We start from the raw sequence: 21,503 nt of genomic DNA, 5'->3' as shown, positions 1-21,503 counted from the left end.
TCGAAACAGCTCACATGTAAATAAGCTGCACAGTCTCAGTCCTCGGGTTATTCAGCACCTCCCACAGGTTTCTAGATCTTGCAGTAATCTCACTTGCCACCTACTATTTCCCTGGCATTTGCTGCACGTTTATGCTTGGACTCAAAAACCAGAATCCAGGTTTGAGATGGCAGGGAACAGCCCTGTTTGTACTGGCTGGGCACTTCACTTGGAAGGGATGGCAGATATGAGAGAGTCAGGTGACAATGTCAGAAAAGAGAACCCTAGCCCTTCCTTATCCTGCCTCGTACCAGCCTTATAACGCGATTTGGAAAGATTGTTTAACAAAGCGAAAAGTGGAATGAAGAGTAAATTTTTAAAAAAGGTACAGATAAACATAATTTCTATTTCTGAGTGTAATGGAAGTCTAAGGGGAGTACTCTGCACCAAAGAACTCCCTCTAGATACCCCTTCCCTTTGGGAATAAACCTATATCTCTGTTGGCTCGCTTTTCTTTCCAGTTTTTGCTTGCTTAATTGAATATTGGGACACAAACTGAGAATCAGTACGAAATAAGGTGGTCAGAAGAAATGCTTTTCAGAATACAGTGCACATCACTACAAGTGGCTATTGAATAATAGCATCTGAAAGAATTAGGCACAAAGAAAAATATTAAAGGATGGAGGGGGAAATAGGATTATAGCAGATATTGCAGCTAACAATAGAACTGGCACAATGAGTTGAAACTTCCATGTTAACAGGAAACTAATTTGGGAAAGTCGCATTTGATTATCCAGTCTCTTAGCATTTTGGTTCGTTTGAGAAGCCAGAGTCAAACTAAGTGCTACAAAACCATTGATGATGGAGGACAGGTGATATGCTTTATTTTTTGTTGCTACAAATTCAAAAGCTGGAGCCCACGAGTGGCAGGAACTCCAAACTTTGTTCAATCAGAACAAAGATAGCACAGCAATAAGTCACTAATTCTAACAGGTTTGTAATTTTTTAAGCAGCAGCTGGACTGTCTGAATTATAATTTTACCGAGTCAGCTCCAATTTTGAGCATAAACAAGGTAATGATCTCTTACATTATGCTGATCAGCTCCCATGGCCATGATAAATTAAGCCATGTCGTTTAGTACAAACATAATATTTGACGTACTATGAATGATGCCATCTTAATCTTCAAAAGAGTCTGATTTATTTCACATTAATGCTGTTTAGCTCCATTGGTGTATACAGTTTATCAATGAAAATTATTTTTTATTTGATTAAGATAAAATAGATGACCAAATAGCCACGGACCTCAACTACTAGCATGGAGAATTCTATTGGTAAATGGAGATATGGCACATATGTACATATATTGAATTAGGTCTTCTCATTGTAACAAAGCTGAAAAAGATGCTTCTTAAAATCTACCTCTGACAAAGTTTTGGTTATCTCGCCTAATTGGCAGAATTTTCCTGTCGGCGATTTGGGGGCGGGGCCTGCTCACCGACAGGAAAATGACACGAGATGACATCGGGAGGAACCCCCGACATCATCCTGGTCCATTTAAATATTGAGGAAGGCGGGCGGACAGCGAAATCAGCTGTCCGCCTGCTGACCTGGTTATGGCCAATTGAGGCCATTGACAGGATAATTAAGATAATTAAAGGCCCTGCCCGTCCAACCTTAAGGTTGGCGGGCAGGCCAGGAGCCCCATCGGGCTTCTGAAAATACATGAAACCTCATCCACTGGCGGGATGAGGTTTCATGTCCGTTTTCAAAAACTTTAATAAAGTTTATGTGCTTCTTATTAACATTTCCCATCTCATGTGACATTGTCACATGAGGGGGACATGTTAATAATTTTTATATTTTTCAAGTTTTTTTACATTGTCAGTATTCTCCCTGAGACAGCACTTAGTCTCAGGGAAATGTGCGCTCTTTCATGTGCATGCGCGAAAGAGCGCACTTTGACAGATAGGGAATCCACCCCCCCCGCACAGGAAGCACATAGCGCTTCCTATCGGGCAGGCCGCTGGGCGGGGCCTTCATTGGCCCGCCCACTCAAAATGGCGGCGGGCCCCGTTTTGGCGGTGGAGTTCAGCTGCCCGCCCGCCGCCGAGCCAGTGGGGCCCGCCCATCAAGGGAAAAATTTTGGCCAATAAGTTCATAAATGGCTCAGTGCTGTGAAATGTCTTTGGACGTTTCATTCTATTAAATGCGCTATGTGAATGCAAGTTGTCGTTGTGTTCCATACTTACATCCAATGGAAGAGCATCAAGAACGAAACAGCAGTGCTTTCTCCAAACCACTATAATAGATTAGAACCAAGTTCGAATGTATTATTTAAATGGTGATAGATTGGCAAATGTTGATGTACAAAGGGACCTGGGTGTCCTTGCACACCATTCACTGAAAGCAAGCATGCAGATGCAGCAAGCAGTCAAGAAGGCAAATGGCGTGTTGGCCTTCATTGTGAGAGGACTTGAGTACAAGAGCAAGGATGTCTTACTGCAGCTGTACAGGGCCTTGGTGAGACCACACCTGGAGTATTGTGTGCAGTTTTGGTCTCTTTATCCGAGAAAGGGTATACATGCCATAGAGGGAGTGCAGCGAAGGTTCAGCAGGCTGATTCCTGGGATAGTAAAATTGTATATGAGGAGAGGTTGGGTCGACTGGAGTTTAGAAGAATGAGAGGGGATTTCATTGAAAGGTATAAAACCCTGACAGGGCTGGATGCAGGGATGATGTTTCCTCTCGCTGGGGAGTCTAGAACAAGGGGTTTCAGTCTCAGGATATGGGGTAGGTCATTCAGGACTGAGACGAGGAGAAACTTCTTCATTCAGAGGATGGTGAACCTGTGGAACTCTCTACCACAGAAGGCGTGGAGGCCAAGATACTGAATATATTTAAGAAGGAAATAGATAGATTTCTAGACTCTAAAAGCGTCAAGGGGTATGGGAAGAGGGCGGGAGTATGGCGTTGAGATAGAGGATCAGCAATGACCATATTGAATGGCAGAGCAGGCTCTAAGGGCCAAATGACCCTAGTCCTGCTCTTATTTCTTATGTTTCTATGTAACCCCAAGATGTGGATCTGCTATATATTTGGCATGGTCCTCCTTTTTCCTTGATTGCGGATTAATCTCCTCATGCAAAAGAAAGGGCCTTCATCTGAATGGGGCCAAACAATGGCTGCTAAACATGTAGTTTTGCCTTTTATGTTCTGGCGTTGTTACTGAGGCCTTTTGCAGGCATGAGCGCCGAAGAGTTAATGAAACAAAACCAAAGCAAAAAAGTCCAAGCAGCACAGGTCAGAAACCCATAGGTAGGTGGACAGGGTGAATTTTCTCTTTGGTAGGCAATTTAACCTTCTTCCTTATGTGTTTCACCTCCTCCAAAGGCGCACAAATGGATATGTTAAAGTGGTAAAATGGATACATGAAAGTAGCCAGCTTTAGGCATCAATCGAACCCAAAGTCACAGGTGGGAAATGCACTTAAATATAGCAGGTAAAAATACTTTTAAAAACTTGAAACATTACTTACCTCCCAGGTTAGTAGGTTTATCAATAAGTGATGCCACTATAATTAGGCTGCTGTTGGATGATTTTCCAGATTTTGAGGTTCTTTCCTGATAGATCAACTCCAGGTCTTGGTCTGGGATATTATTCTTCCATGGCATTATCTTCTTTTGTACATCTGTCCATTCAGTATCTTGATCTACTTCAGCTAGGCCATATCCTGTCAAATGTTTGCAACCAACAATGAGTTTGTGCTTAGGAAAGGTAGCCAGCTTTAGGCTACCTGATTTATTAAATAGACTGATTTATTAAATACCTATATTGGACATAAATGCTTAGTTTTGTGAACGCTATTAATACTTCTTTACCAAAGTAAAAGATAATACACTAGAAGCTACCTATATTAATACACAGGGCCCTGTTCTTTGCAGACAGAAAGAACATTGTGTCTGTTTCAGCTAAACAAAATAAGTGACAGCCATTTGCTGACTCATTCCTCAGGGTAATGCCTTGACCAATGAGGATCATGCTGCCTGGTTTAAATTTCAAACAATGCTTGTCAGTTAACTGTCAGTCACCATTCTCCATGACAACACCTCTAGTAATCAGAGTCCACTTGTCAACCAATCAGCACTCTCTTCACATACAGTATAAATTGTTGTTTCCCCTTATATTGGTAATGTCCTGTTGAGTGCAAGACAAAAAGCTTAAACATGTTGCTTCTTTCAGCAATACTCAAGTTCTGTACTACCAAATGACTATTTACAAAAGGTCGGGTTAACTTGCTCTTCTGTTGGAAGCCCCTGAAAACAAAACTAAAGTGAACAACAATGGGCAGTTAAAAGGGGAAGAAACTTTGTTCACACTTGAGGCATCTGTCTGTTTTGGGAGACGATGGACTGTGCCCAGGGAGTATGCCACTTCTGGACTGAAAGGACACAGGTTCCTTCAAGGCGGAACTAAGTTCATAAACAGTAAATATACTACATAAATTTCCATCGTTACTGAAATTACTGCTGAGTAGTTACATGTATATTTTATTCTACATTTTCCCAATATTGGCACTTCTTTTCAAGTTTCGACCTCATGAACAGTACGTAGTCTGTATACAAATCTAACCTCCTAAGATTTACTCCAGGGTCAGAATCAGGTGGATTTTCATTTTACATGTCCCAATTTGTCACGTAGGATTTATGTGGCTTTATTTTTGGGAGTTCAGTTTTTAAATTGTAGTGCACATTTTCCCCCCCCATTCTTAGCATTAAAAGGATAAATGGGACTTAAAGCCGCCAATTATGACTGAAAATATTGAAGCTGTTTTTATTTGAATAAAGGAGATTATTAGGCGATTTGAATATGAAGGAATGGGGGTGATAGATAGGGACAGACTGTTATTATTATTGACACTTATTGAAAAGTCCAAAATGAGGGGGTATGCATATAAGATTGAATGCTAGAGATTTATGGAGGAGAGAAAATATTATTTTTTAAAATTTCAACTCAGAGGGTTGCAAAGTTTGTGGAATACAGTGAAGAAGTTATGGTTAGATAGATGGTTGACAAAAAGAGGAATAGCACGGGCATATGAGATCTGTACTACTGCTTGTGGAGGATAACGATCAACAGGGACTGTTTGGGTGGAATAACCCATTTCCATGGTGTAATTCTATGTCGACCTGGACAGTATACATCACAGGGCATTGAGAGATGTTTGTGCATAGATAGCAGAGGTGCCAAAATTCTTCTGCAATAAGGTCATAGAAATGACTCACCAACTTTGGCCAGATCCAAAATCTAATAGCCCTCAAATTTCTATCGAATCCTCCCTTAGGTTTTTCAACACTATTTGCCTCCCTGATAAAAATTTAGCATGTTCACTCCCGCTGTGTAAAGCAGTCGAATCTAAGCTTGTCAGTGCACTTTCCCTCTTCAAACTGAGCTCAGCTTCCAATTCTAGAGTTTGAGGAAATCAGAATCACAGAGCAGAAGAGGCCCTTCGGCCCATCGAGTCTGCACCGACACGTGAGAAATCTTATCCATTTCATTGAAAGAATTGGAGGGTGACTAAATCTTACTTGATTGTTCAGAAAAAGAATAAATCAAGTAACTATAGTGCCGAAAGCCTCAAATCAGTAGAAAGTGCAGAAGACCAATATGAGGGATATCATTAGTAACAAATTAAAAACAATGGCAGTGAACAATAATTTGTAAAGGGCAGCTCATGCTTTAATAATCCAATAAGTTATATGAGAAAAGTGCTGAGTGAACACTGTTATGACCACAGCTGAAGTTATTTGCTGAGCAAGCCAAATCCCAGGGGTAAACTTGTCTTCACTGATCATAATCTTTTTTTGTATTTTGAAAACAAAAAGAACTACTGATCCCAGAAGCATGAAATCCCAGTAACACTTTTAGGATTTTAAAACTAAAAGATTTATTAACAAGAATAAAAAAAGAACTTAAGCACACAAGATTAAAGTTATACAGTAAAAGTTTTACAAAACATCCCCCCCACCCCCTGCAAAAAGCACTTGGTCAGAACACTCAAATTATATGGCAATAGCTCCCTTACAGATTTTTGACCATAAAAATCCAGTGATATTACCCAGGCAAAAAACTGCTGTAACTTTAGTAAAGGTATAAGGTATACCACGCAACTTCTCACTCTCTTCCACTCTGCTGTGTAAGTCCAAAAGAAAGGTTCAGAAACAGACTGTATTCTGAAAACAAGGTCTTTTCTGGCTTGAAAACTCAATGGCTGATTCAAATTCACCACTTTCAGACCTTCTCCCAGCACAGATCTGATCTCAGGACATCTCTCCCACACAGTCACACAGTTCAGCTCAACATCTTTCCTTAGATATCCTTTTCCCCTTTCATCCTAGATTCCATTGTCCTAGGCACCTCTTTGAATTTAACTTCTAAAATATAAAAATCGTTTATGTTTTCCTATTATCTCCACTTTCGGGTCAAATAAAATGTAATAACCTTCCCTTGTTCATATATGAAAACTTTGTAAGTTGTAAAGGATCCTTGTCACTTCTAAACTCCTCTTCAAAAGTTAACAGCTGTAAAGTCAAGGCCCTACCTATCACCTAATGCAAATTTTAAAAATCAACCTACTTATTTATAATTCCAACTTCACCACAGCCTCTCATTACAAATGCATAAATCTAACACCTTTAGCTTTCATCTCTCAGTTCCCACAGACAAGCTGTCTTTACTAATCTTTCCCCCAGTTTAACTAATTGTGGACACACACAGCCTTCTTTACAGAATACCAACATATCCCCAAAATATTAAAATAACATCCATTTTCACAACAGACAAAAGGAATATCGTGGATGTGCTATACTTGAACTTTCAAAAAAGTATTTGATAAAATGTGATAGAAGAGACTTCTAAAGATGCAGCTGGATATGTTAAAAGATAAAATGGATAGAGGGACGGCTGAAGGAAAGAAATCTCTGCAGCAGTCAAATGGATTTTTCTCTGTATTGGTAGAATGTAGCTTATAGTGTGCTGCAGGGACTTCATTTACCCCATAAAAATTGAGTTAGTCAAAGATCTTAAAGAACTAATATTAACCAAGGTTATTCAATTTACAGCCATAAGAACACAGGAAATAGCAGGATTTGGTCTTCAAGCCTGCTCCACCCTTTTAATATGATTAAGCCTATTCTTCTATAACCCGACCTTCCCGCATTATCCCCATATCTATTAATACCCAAAAACACCTCTGTCTTGAACACACTTAATGACTAAGCATCCACAGCCCTCTGGGCTAGAGAATGCCAAAGAGTCACACCTTTGGAGAGAAGCAATTTCTCCTCATCTCAGTCCTAAATGGCCACCCGCATATTCTGATATTGTGGCCCGACGTTCGCGATTCCCAGCCAGGGGAAACATCTACCCTGTCAAGCCCCTTAAGAATTTTACAAGTTTCAATTAGATCACCTCTCTGTAGTTCTAAACTACAGGGAATATAGGTTCAGCCTATTAACATCTCCTCATGGGCAATCCGTCATCCCAGGAATGAATCTGCTGAACCTTTGTTGCACCATCTCTAGGGTGAGTTTGTCCTTCCTCAGGTAAGGAGACCAAAACTGTACATAGTAGTCTAGGTGTGTCCTCACCAATGTCGTATATATTTGGTCAGAGACTTCTTTACTCATGGAGAGTGAGGGAAGAGACTAAAAGAAATGTCTTCACAGAATCGTTACAGTGCAGGAGGCCATTTGGCCCTTCGTATCTGCACTGGCTCTCCGAAAGAGCAATTAATCTAGGATCATTCCCATAACACTGCACGTTCTTCCTTTTCAGTTAATAGTTTAATTCCCTTTTTTGAAGCCTTGATTGAACCTCCACCACATTCTCAGGCAGGCCACAACTACTCACTGCATGAAAAAGTTTTCCATGTTGCTTTTGCTTCTTTTGGCAATTACTTTCAATTTGTGTCCTCTCATTCTTGATCCTTTCATGAGTGAGAACAGTTTCCCTCAATTTTGAATACCACTATCAAATCCCCTTTCAGCCTCTCTTCTCCAAGGAAAACAGTCCTAACTTCTCCAGTCTATCTTTATAACTGAATTTCCTCATCCCTGGAACCATTCTCAGGAATCTTTTCTGCACTCTCTCCAATGCCTTCACATCTTTCCTGAACTGCAGAGCACAGAACTGGATGCAATACTCTAGCTGAGGCTGAATTAGTGTCTTATATAAGTTCAACAAAACCTCCTTAGTAACCTCAGGATCAACTTCTATGATTCCATCCACTTAATTATGCAGAGGATTCTTGGAGCATGGAATGCATCTCCACAGGGAGTAGTTGAGGTTAGGACTATTGGATTTTAAGTAAAAACTGAAGGAAAGTAGCAAGACAAAAAAAATGGAGTAGTGGGATTAGTTTTGCACTGCTCTGGCATAAAGACAAAATGAATAGCTTCCTTCTGTGTAAATTTGTATGGTTTATGGCGAAGCTAATCCAACTTTGCTCTTCACAGTGACAAATTCTACACAAAGTACACCTGATTGAAGAACCTTGAATCCACTTAATGTTCTTTTCTAGTTTTGTTCAAGTCTAAAGTTCGGTATTTACTATTTGGATTTAGTGAATGTTGCCAGAATTGGATAAACTGAAATCTGTCTGCTACACAAATATTTTAATAGGCAGAACTGCCGTGTCAGAATAACCTGCTGCAGTGTTACCAAGTTCTATCTTGCTGTTTCTATTTTGAGAGCTGATCTCTCTTTGCAATAAGGAAGCTGATTTCCATTTCACATTGTTTGATTCTTATATTGCTTGAAGACTATTAAAGCATGTCATAAGTCTGTATTTAGCATTTTGAATATTACAGCTCAGCAAGGTCATATCTGCTGGAATGAAAACTGAACACACGCTAGTAAGCCTGGTGGATGATTAGAGAAAGCAAAATTACAATTTGCAAAGTCGTCTTAAACATCCAGCTATATACAGAACATCAGTGGAGAGATTAAGCTGAAATCAAAGCAGCACAAAGAAATCAAAGCTAAAACTGAGATATATATTTAAATTTTAAGGAATGGAAATTATTTCCAAAGAACGGAGCGGAAAATGTATTGAAGTCAAACTGATAATAGTCAAACATATCAAGCCAATAGTCGTTTGGTAGTGCAGAACTTGAGCATTGCTGAAAAAAAAAGACAAGTTGAAGCTTTTCATCTTGCACTCATCAGGACACTTCACAAGAATAACAATACACCTGTATGAGAAGAGTGTGCTGATAGGTTGGCAAGTGGACTCTGATTGGTCCAGGCCATGGAGAATGCACCACTGATGGTAACTGACAGTTAACTGCCAGGCATTGTTTGAAATTTAAATGAGGCAGCTTGACCTCGTTTAGTCAAGGCATTGCATTGAGGAATGCATCAGTGAATGGCTGTCACTCATTTTGTTTAGCTGAAACAGGCACAATGTGTATACACGTCCCTTCTGTCTGCAGAGAACAGGGTCTTATGTATTAATATATGTAGCTTCTAGTACATGCAAATGCATCATACTGCGAGCCCATTTAAAATCTTATACTGGTTGTCAGCATAATTCTTAGCACACTGAGGATTATTTCGCAAACATTGTCCAATTGCAGAATCACATCTAATGCTGAACACTGTGTTTTAAGTTTTGCAAGCACGGGCTGGTTGAGTGCGATCTGTACCATTCCCGTTGCGAACAGCAGCTGGAACATGCTGTTTGATACGATCCGCCAATCTTTGGGACATACAGCTTACATACCTAGCATCGCACTGGCAGTGAAATTCATATATCATTTGTGTGACAGGCAGAACGTCTTTTTGGCTTGACGGCAACATCTTGTTAGTGGCGAATATCACTCTCATTGCTACTGCATACTAGCAGCGTGAAACAGATAGCTTCACCTGTTGCTCAAATTTTTGAAATACCTTGCCCGTCCAGGGTGATCTGAGGTAGACTGGACACTTTTCAGGGCCAAAAGTGACAGCCTTATGCCCCGTTCATGAGTTTGTGTGATATACAGCGTGAAATGATCTGATCAGGGTAGCCATCCTGCAGGATGCCTTTGATGCGCCCTATTTCAGCATCAAGCTTGCATGGTGAGCAAATGCCTCGGGCCCTATTTACAAGGCTGCCGCTAAGACCAATCTTATAGTGTGTGGAACAGCAAGAATCCCAACACGTTTATTGACTAGTGAAGGTAGGCTTGTGGTGGACCGTGGTAGAGAATCCCCTGGCAGATTTCTCAAGTAGTGCATCAACGAAGGGGAGTTCATTTGACTGCTCCATTTAAAAAGTGAATTCAGTGCAGGATGGAGCCATTAGGATAAGTAAGGAAATTTGTTAAATAATCCTCAGTGTGCTAAAAATTACACTGACAACCAATTTAAGATTGTCAGTTGGGCTCAGAGTCTGGTGCATTTGCACGTACTGGAAGCTACATATTTTAATACTCAGGACCCTGCCCTTTGCAGACAGAAAGAACATGTGCACACATTGCACCCGTTTCATCTCGGCCTCCTCCAGAGGTCCCCAGCAACACAGGTGCCAGTCTTCAGCAGATTAGCTTCACTCCACGTGATATCAAGAAACGGCTGAAGGCACTGGATACTGCAAAGGCTAGGAGCCCTGACAATATTCTGGCAATAGTACTGACGACTTGCACTCCAGAATTTGCTGCACCCCTAGCCAAGCTGTTCCAGTACAGTTACAACACTAGCATCTACATAGCAATGTGGAAAATTGACCAGGTTTGCCCTGTACACAAAAAGCAGGACAAATCCAACCCGGCCAATTACCACCCCATCAATCTACTCTTGGTCATCAGGAAAGTGATGGATGGGGTCATCAACAGTGATATAAAGCAGCACTTGCTTAGCAATAACCTGCTCACTGATGGCCAGTTTGGGTTCTGCCAGGGTCATTCGGCTTCTGACCTCATTACAGCCTTGGTTCAAACATGGACAAAAGAGCTGAACTTCAGAGTTGAGGTGAGAGTGACTGCCCTTGACATCAAGGCAGCATTTGACTGAGTGTGGCATCAAGGAGCCCTAGCAAAACTGGAGTCTGGGATTTTTTTAGGGGGAAAACTCTGGTGTTGGAGTCATACTTAGCACAAAGGAAAATGGTTGTGGTTGTTAAAAGTCAATCATCTCAGCTCCAGGACATCACTGGAGTTCCTCAGGGTAGTGTCCTAGGCCCAACCATCTTCAGCTGCTTCATTAATGACCTTCAGAGGTGGGGAGGTTCGCTGATGATTGCACAATGTTCAGCACAATTCGCGACTCCTCAGATACTGAAGCAATCCACGTCCAGATGCAGCAAGACCTGGACAATATCCAGGCTTGGGCTGACAAGTGGCAAGTAACATTCAAGCCATACAAGTGTCAGGCAATGACCATCTCCAAGAAGGGAGAATCTAACCATCGCTCCATGACATTCAATGACATTACCATCGCTGAATCTCCCACTATCAACATCCTGGGGGTTACCATTGACCAGAAACTGAACTGGGCTCACCATATAAATACTGTGGTTACGAGAGCAGCTCAGAGGCTAGGAATCCTGCAGCGAGTTACTCACCTCCTGACCCCCCAAAGTCTGTCCACCATCTACAAGGCACAAGTCAGGAGTGTGATGGATATTCTCCATTTGCCTGCATGAGTGCACCTCCAACAACACTCAGGAAGCTTGACACCATCCAGGACAAAGCAGCCTGCTTAATTGGCACCCCTTTCACAAACATTCACTCTCTCCAACACTGAAGAACAGTGGTAGCCGTGTGCACCATCTACAAGATGCACTGCAGAAACTCACCAAGCAGCACCTTCCAAACCCATGACCGCTACCATCTAGAAGAACAAGAGCAGCAGATACATGGAAACACCACCACCATTACCTGGCAGTTCCCCTCCAAGCCATTCACCATTCTGACTTGGAAATAAATTGCCATTCCTTCACTGGCACTGGGTCAAAATGCTGCAACTCCCTAACAGCATTGTGGGTGTACCTACACCATGTCAATTGCACAATTGCAGCAGTTCAAGGCGGCAGCTCACCACCATCTTTGCAAGGGCAATTAAGGATGTGCAATAAATGCTGGCTTAGCCAGTGACGCCCACATCCCGTAAATGAATGTTTAAAACAAAAATGCCAGTCATTCACTGACTCATTCCTCAGGGCAATGCCTTGGCCAACCAGGGTCAAGCTGCCTGGTTTAAATTTCAAACAATGCTTGGCACTTCACTGTCAGTCACCTTCGCTGTTGCATTCTCCAAGGCAATGCCTCTACCAATCAAAGTCTACTTACCAACCAATCAGCACTCTCTTCTTATACAGTACAAATTGTTGTTTTGTCCTTATATTGTTATTCTTGCAAGGTGTCCTGATGAGTGCAAGACGAAAAGCTTCGACATGTCTTTTTTCAACAATGTCAAGCCTAAGTTAAACTTCAGAACATTCAACTCCAAGGGTATTGGAGGGGCCAAACAGGACTCATCAGCAAAAAAGGCCTTCATATTAACTCCATGGTTGTTCCCTCCTCCATCCCCTCTGGATGTCTACACAAGAATTTAAAGTAAAACTCTTCAATAATCAGCCGGATTTCCTGCTCCCGATAGCCATCCTGCTAGAAAATGCACACGTGTGGACCTCAGGCGAAAACTAGGGAGGACTTAGCCACAATTTCACCTCTTCACTCACTCACTGTTGTTATAAAGAGTCAACACTCAGGCCAGGAATGGTCACCAGACAAGATATGCAACGCTCATTGAACCACACCCCAAAAGAAGAGTGGGAGAAAACTACTTCAAAAATTAGGGGGGGGGGGGGGGGGGGAGAATACTTCTCCCGCTATCAACCATTATTTTAACTTAGAGCAATTCCTGTGGGCTGGAGAGGGCTCCAATCACTCATTCTGCAGCAGCCACATTTTTTGCCATTACTTTCCCACTCCCTGCAATCATTTGTTTTGAAAAATTGCATTTCAAAAAGTATTGAATAGTGTAAAGCCTTTTTACATATTCAAATATGTCACAAAAGGTATATAGAATGCCTAAGCAAACCCCATCAAATACAAGGAGTGATAAGTTCTTTGAAGTTTTACTACCTCAGGTGGATCTAAAACACCGCACAGCTTTGGAAAATAAAATTCAGTTATCATGAGACTGAAACAGCAAATATCGCTGCTGAGGGGAAAGTCACCGCTAACAAAGTCTTTATCACAGAATTTTGTAAGATGAGTTGGTATAGTGAACCCAGTTTCACTGCTTCTGCAACCGTATGAATCTTGGGACATTCAAGTTAACTTACCTGTATACTATTTAAGCAACGATTTTTCCCAGGCCATTTGGCCCCTCGAGCCTGCTCTGCCATTTGATAAAATCATGGCTGATCCAATTGTGGCCTTAACTCCACTTTCAGCCTGTCCCCCATAATCCTCAATTCCCTTGTCGATCTGTCTAACTCAGTCTTGAATACATTCAGTGATCCAGCCTCCACTGCTCTCTGTGGAAGAGAATTCCAAAGAGTAACAACCCACGAAGAAAGAAATTCCTCCTCATCTCCATCTTAAATGGGAGATCCCTTATTTTGAAACTGTGCCCCAGTTCCAGATTCCCTCATGAGAGGAATGTCCTCCCAGCATTTAGCCTGGCAAGCCCCCTTCAGAATCTTATGGGCAAAATTTTTAGCTCGGTGGGCGTGCACCTGACCCGCTCGAGCGTGAAATGACGCACACTGACGTAGACCGAGTGTGCCGACGTCAATGCGCAATTGCGCGACAGTTCAGTCGCAGGAGCGCGCCAGAGTCAGCAGCGTGCCCGCCGACGATTAAAAGGCCTGTTAAGGTCATTAAACAATCAATTAAGTTGAATTTTTTGCTGCCCAAGCAACCTTACGTTTGACGGGCAAGCGACAAAGCCACGGGTGGGATGAGGTTTCCAAATTAAATAGAAATAAGATAAAAATTTTAAAACTTAATTAATAACGTGCCCCTACTCATGTGAGAGAGTCACATTATTTATTTCTTTCTCTGTTTTTTGAAAATGCATCATGTTCCTGAGGCAGCTCTGTGCCTCGGAGATTATGAAGCATGCACTCACACGCATGCGCCAAGTTCACGCTCGCCGCCCACCCCCTCACCCCCCTCCCCCACCTTAATTGGCCCGCCAGTGTGAAATTGCCTTCCGGCCCCGATCAAGTCAGCTTCCCGACTGCCCCCGCCAAGCTCGCCCAACAAGGGCGAGATTCTGCCCTATGTTTCAATGAGATCACCTCCCACATCTTCTAAACTCCAATGAACGCAGACCCAGCCTGCTCAGCTTTTCCTCATGACAATCTCTTCATCCCAGGAATCAGCCTCGTGAACCTTCTCTGAGCCACTTGCAATGCAAGTATATCCTTCATTCATAAATGTGACCAAAACTGTACACATTACTCCAGCTGCAGTCTCACCAATGCCCTGTTAAGCTGTAGCAATTCTTGCCTACTTTTATACTTCCTTACAATGAGGGCCAACATTTCATTTGCCTTCCTAATTACTTGCTGTACCTGCATGCTAACTTTTTGTTCATGTACAAGGACACCCAGATCCCTCTGTACAGCAGCATTCTGCAGTCTCTCTCCATTGGAATAATATTCTGCTTTTATATTCTTCCTGCCAAAGTGGACAACCTCACATTTTCCCACATTATACTTCATATGCCAGTCTTTTGCCCACTCACTTAACCTATCTAACATCCCTTGGCAGACTCTTTGTATCCTCCCAACAATTTGCTTTCTTACCTATCTTTGTATCATCAGCAAATTCGACCACAATACAGTCTGTCCATGTCAGTGGGCGGCATAATATGGTGGGATGGACAGCACAGCCGCCCCCCCACCAGAAACCACACCAGTGTGGAGCCAACAGATCTGCCCCTCAGCAATGACACGCTGCGGGGATCGCTAGAGAGGGCTGGGACTTCCACCCGTCTTGGATCAGATGACCCGCCCTCCGGAGCTGCCAGCCAATCTGATTGGCTGGAGCTCCATCAGTCCCGGCAGCACCAGGAAGGTGTCATTGGCTGCTGCCGAGACCCCTGGTGAAGGCAGGACCCCAAGGCCCTAGATCCCTAGAGCAGGTAAGTCTGGGATCTTGGGCCAGGAGGGTTTGGGTAGGTTAAGGAAAGGGGCAGCGGGGGTGGGGGGTGTTTGGTGGTTTTAAGGGAGGGAGCAAGTAGGAAGGAAGGGTGGGGGGGGGGTTCAGTCTAGGGGGGGCACCCCGCGATCGGCAAAGAGCAGCCCCCGAAGTGTAACCACGCTTCCTTCCCTCCCTTTAAACATCTCAGTTCAAAAATTGGCCTTCCCGCTCCTGCCCTGCTGCCCATGCGAAACGTTTATGGCCTGGGCAGCATATTGTCAGGGTCAACAGGCTTGATAACAAGCATAATTGACCTTTAACTGCTCATTTAAATATGGCAGGCAGGCTGCTGATTTGGGTGCCCACCCGCCCCCATATTGTGGGAGTCAGCTCAGGGTTGGGCAAGAAGGTGGTGGGATGTGCGTCCACCCCATTTTACATGCTCCCCGCAAGGGAAACACGTCTGCCAGGGGCACATAAAATTCAGCTCTGTGTATGCTTAGTATGCAGTGTAAGTATATTCTTATCTCCAGTCATTTAACTAGTAGAGGAAACAGAAGGAAGGGATTCTTGAACCTAAGCTGAGGCTCAAGTCAACACAGTGCCCCTATACTATTAGAAGAACAACAAAAGTTGTACAAAAATTCTTTGGTAAGTAATTATTGATACGTCAGACATGGGACAACACGCTCAAAGTGAGTGAGCACTGAAGAAATGTATCCCATTTGGATCAATATGTCTGTACATTTACTTACATAGGATGCAAAGCACAAAAATGGGCCATTTGGCTCAACCAGTCCATGTGGATGTTTATGCTCCACTTGAACTTCCCCCCCATCTTTCCTCATTAAATCTATCAGCATAACCCTCTATTTCCTTGTCCCAAATTTGCTTATCTAGCCTCCCATTAAATGCATCTATACTATTCACCTCAACCACTCCCCTTGGTAGTGAGTTTCACATTCTCACCACTCTGTGGGTCGCACTAGTTTATTCTGAATTCTGTCTTGGATTTCTTGGTGACAATCTGATATTGATGGCCTCTAGTTTTGCTCTTCCCCAAAAGTGGAAACATTCTCTTGGTATCTATTCTATTAATACCTTGCATAATTTTGAAGACCTCTATTAGGTTACCCCTCAGCCTCCACTGAATTTCCCATAGTCTGCGGATATGTATAGTTCCAAAAGAAAAGGTTTGAAGATCCAGTAAATTTACACCTGCAGTTACTGAGTAATATTTAAAAAGCTCACAGCTGGAGGATCATCAATTAGGTATAATCTTCCTGAATCAAAAATATGCCAAAAATTATATTGGTGTATTTACAGGGAATCCACCCATGGAGCTGGACGTTGTCAGTGCTGAGAATGCCGACTTTGATGAATGCCAACATTTCCTTTGACAGCACCTTCCAAACCCATGACCTCTGCCACCTAGAAGGACAAAGGCAGCAGATGTATAGGAATACCACCAACTGCAAGTTCCCCTCCAAGCCACACACCATCCTGATTGAACTACATTGCCGTTCCTTCACTGTCCCTGGGTCAAAATCCTGGAACTCCCTCCCTAACAGCACTGAGCTTGTATCTACACCACATGGACTACAGTGGCTCAAGGAGGCGGCTCACCACCACCTTATCGAGGGCAATTAGGGATGGACAATAAAAATGCTGGCCTAGACAGCGATGCCTCCATCCCATGAAAGAATAAAAGAATAATTTATTTTTGGCATATATTTTTTATATAATACCTTTTGCAAATGGTTATCAAATGCTTTAAAAAGAACGGCTTATGATACCATGTCAAATTTCACAGAATCTTAAAAGTTCAATATCATCAGAACTGCCACCTAAGTAACAGAGTCCATAACGTTTAATGCAGGGCCCTTGCAAAATCATCACCCGTTGAACCATGAGCCTATTATTCCCCTGCCTAAACTACCCAATAACTACAGCATCGGTGACACACCTGCTGTGTATTTCAAGCATATTTCCAAAGCATAGTCTTTTGCTTCCACTTAAATGCTCATGTGAGACTCTCTTTGAAGGAAACCTATATATATTAAACTGAAGCAGTGCCGAACCTGGTAACTGTACTTTGAAAAGATGGTTAGAGCTGTGATAAATTTAATTTCCTTTACATTGAGGAGAAAAAATGGATAACTTTACAAACTGTAAATAAACCAATACATGTTTCCCTCCAGTCTCTCACTGGTGTTACTCTTAGTGAGAATGTCTGAAAGTCAACAGAATCAGTATGAAATATAGACTTAATAGGTTGTCACGACCCACTAGGGATAGTGCGCTGCATTATCATGCCCCACTGCTCCCCATGAAAAAAAGTTTGATCAATCCACCAAATTGTTTAATTTAGGTTAACAGAATACGACTATCAGGTTAGTAAACTTATTAATAACTGTTTATTAAACCAACTGTCATTAACCAATGGCACAAGGAAGAAATATGAACTGCTAATTTCTAACTCTATAACCTAAACTCTACCCCTTCTTAAATCCCAATACACACACATACAAGACGTATAAGACACACAAAAACATGGATTTTAAGGGTGGGATAAAACAGGTCAATAGCACCAATTCCGGAGTACAGGATTCGATGGGTTGATTTTGATTGGTGTCTTCCAAATTCCTTTCAGTTCTTGTTGATGACATGAGGTGGTTCACTGGTTGAGCGCTTGCCTTTCAATGTCTCTAACAGTGATTTTTCCCTTTGCCTCTTGACAGGGGTTTTCAGAGGGAAAGCAGGTTATAGAGATATGAGAAGAAAAAGCCAGCTAGCTATTATTGTGGAATTACTGGAATCTTCCACATGCAGGAGAAAGAGGTTTTAGGTCTTGTTCCTTTCAGGCTAGGAGCTATTCTGCTGCCCTGCTCTCACACAAAACCTGGTCAGCTGGTCAGGAGCCAATTAAAATGTTGTTGCCAGGCAGCTCCCTTGGTCCTGGGCTCCTTTCCAGCTCCATCCTGTCTTTCATGGCACACTCTATTCCAGGGCTGCAACATTGTATATATCTCTCATCCTGTTCCAGTGGACATGTCTTTCAAACTGCAGCCATTTTAATTTTAATCCACAATCCAACAGAAATTAAAAAGATATGTTCTTTACAACAGTCTAACAGAAATAAAAAGATATGTTCTTTACAAGGTACAAAACAGAGGTCATACAATGTAATATTTTGTCATTCTCTGTGCTTTCCCTGTTCCTGGAAAGAGGTCAAATGAGGTCTGTGTTTGAAGCTGCGAGAGTGTATATGACCTACAACATTTTAATATCATAGTGATTGTTTTGCTTCGATCAATCCAACTGCTTTAGGTGGTTGCCATTTTCTAAGTTAATTTCCACCACCCACATGGCCCTGGCAACTCTGATCACATGGTGATAGTGCAAATGTCACCAGGGTAGATGCACATGGCCACTAGATTGAATTCTTCACCTCTTTTTTCAAAAACAGGAATATTGTTATTTTAAAATTTAAAATGTATTCATTCATGTGGATGTTGCTGGCAGGGCCAGCATTTGTTGCCTGTCCTCAATTGTCTTTTGAAAAGGTAGTGGTGAGCTGAAGTCCATCATGGCAATTTTTGACCATGGCAGTTGAGTGACTTGCTAAGCCATTTTCAGAAAGTCATTAAAAGGCAACCACATTGGTGTGGGTCTGGAGTCATATATAGATTGGATCAGGTAAGGATGACATTAGTCAATCAGTTTGGCTTTTAAAACAGTCCTTTACTTTCATGGTTAACTTTACTGACAACTAGCTTTTTATTTCAGATTTATTTAATTAACTGAATTTAAACTCCCCAGCTAGTGCAGTGGGATTTAAACTCCTTTCTCTGGAATATTAGCCCGGGCTTCTGGATGACTAATCCACAAACAAAACCCACTATGCTGCTGTACCGTACCAGAGCAGTTGATTCATATGAATCCTGTCTTCAAGTTTGCCTTTTAAGACCTGTACACATTATATTACACAAAGAAAGTGTAGAGTCAAAAGCACCTGAATCCCTCAACACCCAATTAAACAGCAATGTTATATTGAATGCAAAACTGAATGCTGTTCCAAGCATAAAATTAACATTGGCATTTGACTGCAGATACATTATCGACCATCTGAAATTATACCGAACATCATCTGTCTGACCTATAAAACGCTATTGTGTTGTTTAACTCAAAAACTAAATAAATTTAGAAAATGAACATGAGAGTCAAAAAGCAGCACAATTATAAGAAAATTACAAATGGATACGAAAATGTCTCAATTTAAAACATGTTCAATTGTCAGGGCTTCACAAATCTCCTAACTTGTCTCTTAACAATATGGAATAAATACCACCTACACCAAGTGATTATTTGTTTTGAGCCCTATTAACCTGCCTAAGATTTCAGATTTGCATTTATATTACTTCAGATTTTTTTTTTTCTGAAGTAAGTAGCTTACATTATATCTTTGCTTCTGAACTCTTGGGAGGTGGTAATCATTCCGAATATTTACTATTTTATGTTTCGCCTCAGCTTCAAGCCTATTTGCATCTTTTAGGATTTTCACTTCTTCTCTGATTGCCCTCTTACGGTTGTGGTAGTTAAAAATAATTAGAATGGATGTTTAACATCTGCTGCAGTGCTTATAGATACAAGTCTTTTCGATATTTAGATGATAATTCCATTCTACGGACACACAATCAGAACCACATGCAGCTTGCAATATGAAAATTTTTCTAAAGAATTGAGAAGTCTGGCAACAGAAACAAATCCAAGGAAAGCCATTGGGACTGGGCAGATGGAGTGCAATGGTATTTTTAAAATGCTATAAATTCTTATGCTTTTCTTGACACAAGTATTTCCCAGTACAATCACTTTTGAAGTGAATCCAGTAGCTCATGACAGGAACTTATTAAAATCCAGAAACATCTTGGCAAGTTATTTAAATTTTATGGCATCATAGCAAAGACAGCATATGTAGACTATTTCGACCACGTCCACTGGAAAGGATCAGGTTATCTTGTGACAGGTGTGTTCATTTAGAGAAAAAAAGTGCGTTAGAATTTATTTTAAAGCCCAAAGTCATCGACAATCAACCTCTTAAGGAATTGAATATAATTGTGTAATGTATTCCTTTCATCTCTGGAGTCTAAGTTTTGAATATGACCAAGAATGAGTTTGATGAACCAAACAGCCTCCATCATCTGTACTGATTACTGATTTTTATGATGAATGAAAGATGTCTCTGCCAGATGGAATGGCCTTAGATGGACACAGTTAAGGTTTACTGTTAGAACATAAATCTAGAAACAATTTTGTATCATTTCAATTAAAACTAGCCTCATCGACGTCTTGGTCACTTTTAGACTCCATTATTCAAATGCCCTTTTGGCTCGCCTACCTTTCTCTACCCTCCATAAACTCTAGCTTGTCCAAGACTTGGCTGACTGTATCCTGCATAATCCCAAAGACAAAATCCCACTCACCCATCAGTGCTATCCTCCCTGACTTACACTAGAACTTCATTCCCCTTATCACTGGCGACTGTGCCTCCAGCTGCCTGGGCCCAGTACTCTGGCACTCCCTACTTAAATAAGGGCGTAACTAGCAGAATAGATAAGGGAGAACCAGTGGATATGGTGCATTTGGATTTTCCGAAAGCTTTTGATAAAGCCCCACATAAGAGGTTGGTGTGTACAATTAAAGCACATGGGATTGTGGGTAATATATTGGCATGGATTGAGAATTGGTTAGCAGACAGCAAATAGAGTAGGAATAAACTGATCTTTTTCAGAGGGGCAGGCAGTCACTAGTGGGGTACCGTAGGGATCAGTGCTTGGGCCCCAGCTTTTCACAATATATACCAATGGTTTGAATGAGGGAGCCAAATGTAATATTTCCAAGTTTGCTGACACGAACCTTGGTGGGAATGTGAGCAATGAGGGGGGTGTTAAGAGACTTCAAGGCGATTTAGACAGGTTGAGTGAGTGGGCAAATACATTGTAGATGCAGTATAAGGTGAATAAGTGCGACATTATCCACTTCAGTAGGAGAAACAGAATGGTAGAGTAATATTTAAATGTTGATAGATTGGCAAATGTTGATGTACAAAGGGACCTGGGTGTCCTTGTACACCATTTGCTGAAAGCATGCAGGTGCAGCAAGCAGTTAAGAAGGCAAGTTGACCTTCATTGCAAGAGGAGTTGAGTACAGGGGCAAGGATGTCTTACTGCAGCTGTACAGGGCCTTGGTGAGACCACACCTGGAGTACTGTGTGTTGTTTTGGTCTCCTTACCTAAGGAAGGTTATACTTGCTATAGAGGAAGCACAGCAAAGGTTCACCAGACTGATTCCTGGGATGGCAGGATTGTCGTATAAGGAGAG

At 41.8% G+C, this 21,503-nt stretch overlaps 1 protein-coding gene across 3 annotated transcripts in view; it reads right to left on the bottom strand.

Moving 5' to 3' along the window:
* Positions 1–21,503, bottom strand: part of tarbp1 (TAR (HIV-1) RNA binding protein 1) — a 189,617-nt gene that overhangs the window by 56,430 nt on the left and 111,684 nt on the right. For all 3 annotated transcript variants that reach the window (XR_013578732.1, XM_078557418.1, XM_078557417.1), the window contains one exon: positions 3,518–3,712. Coding sequence is in view for 2 of the 3 variants with exons in the window: in XM_078557418.1 (XP_078413544.1) it covers positions 3,518–3,712 (195 nt within the window). In the remaining variant the exon portion in view is untranslated. The remainder of the gene's footprint in view (positions 1–3,517; positions 3,713–21,503) is intronic.

Source organism: Cetorhinus maximus, chromosome 14 (genome assembly GCF_964194155.1).
Source record: "Cetorhinus maximus chromosome 14, sCetMax3.hap1.1, whole genome shotgun sequence".
Taxonomy (NCBI): Eukaryota; Metazoa; Chordata; class Chondrichthyes; order Lamniformes; family Cetorhinidae; genus Cetorhinus; species Cetorhinus maximus.
Note: the sequence above shows the minus strand (reverse complement) of the source record. Positions and strands in the feature narration are given on the sequence as shown.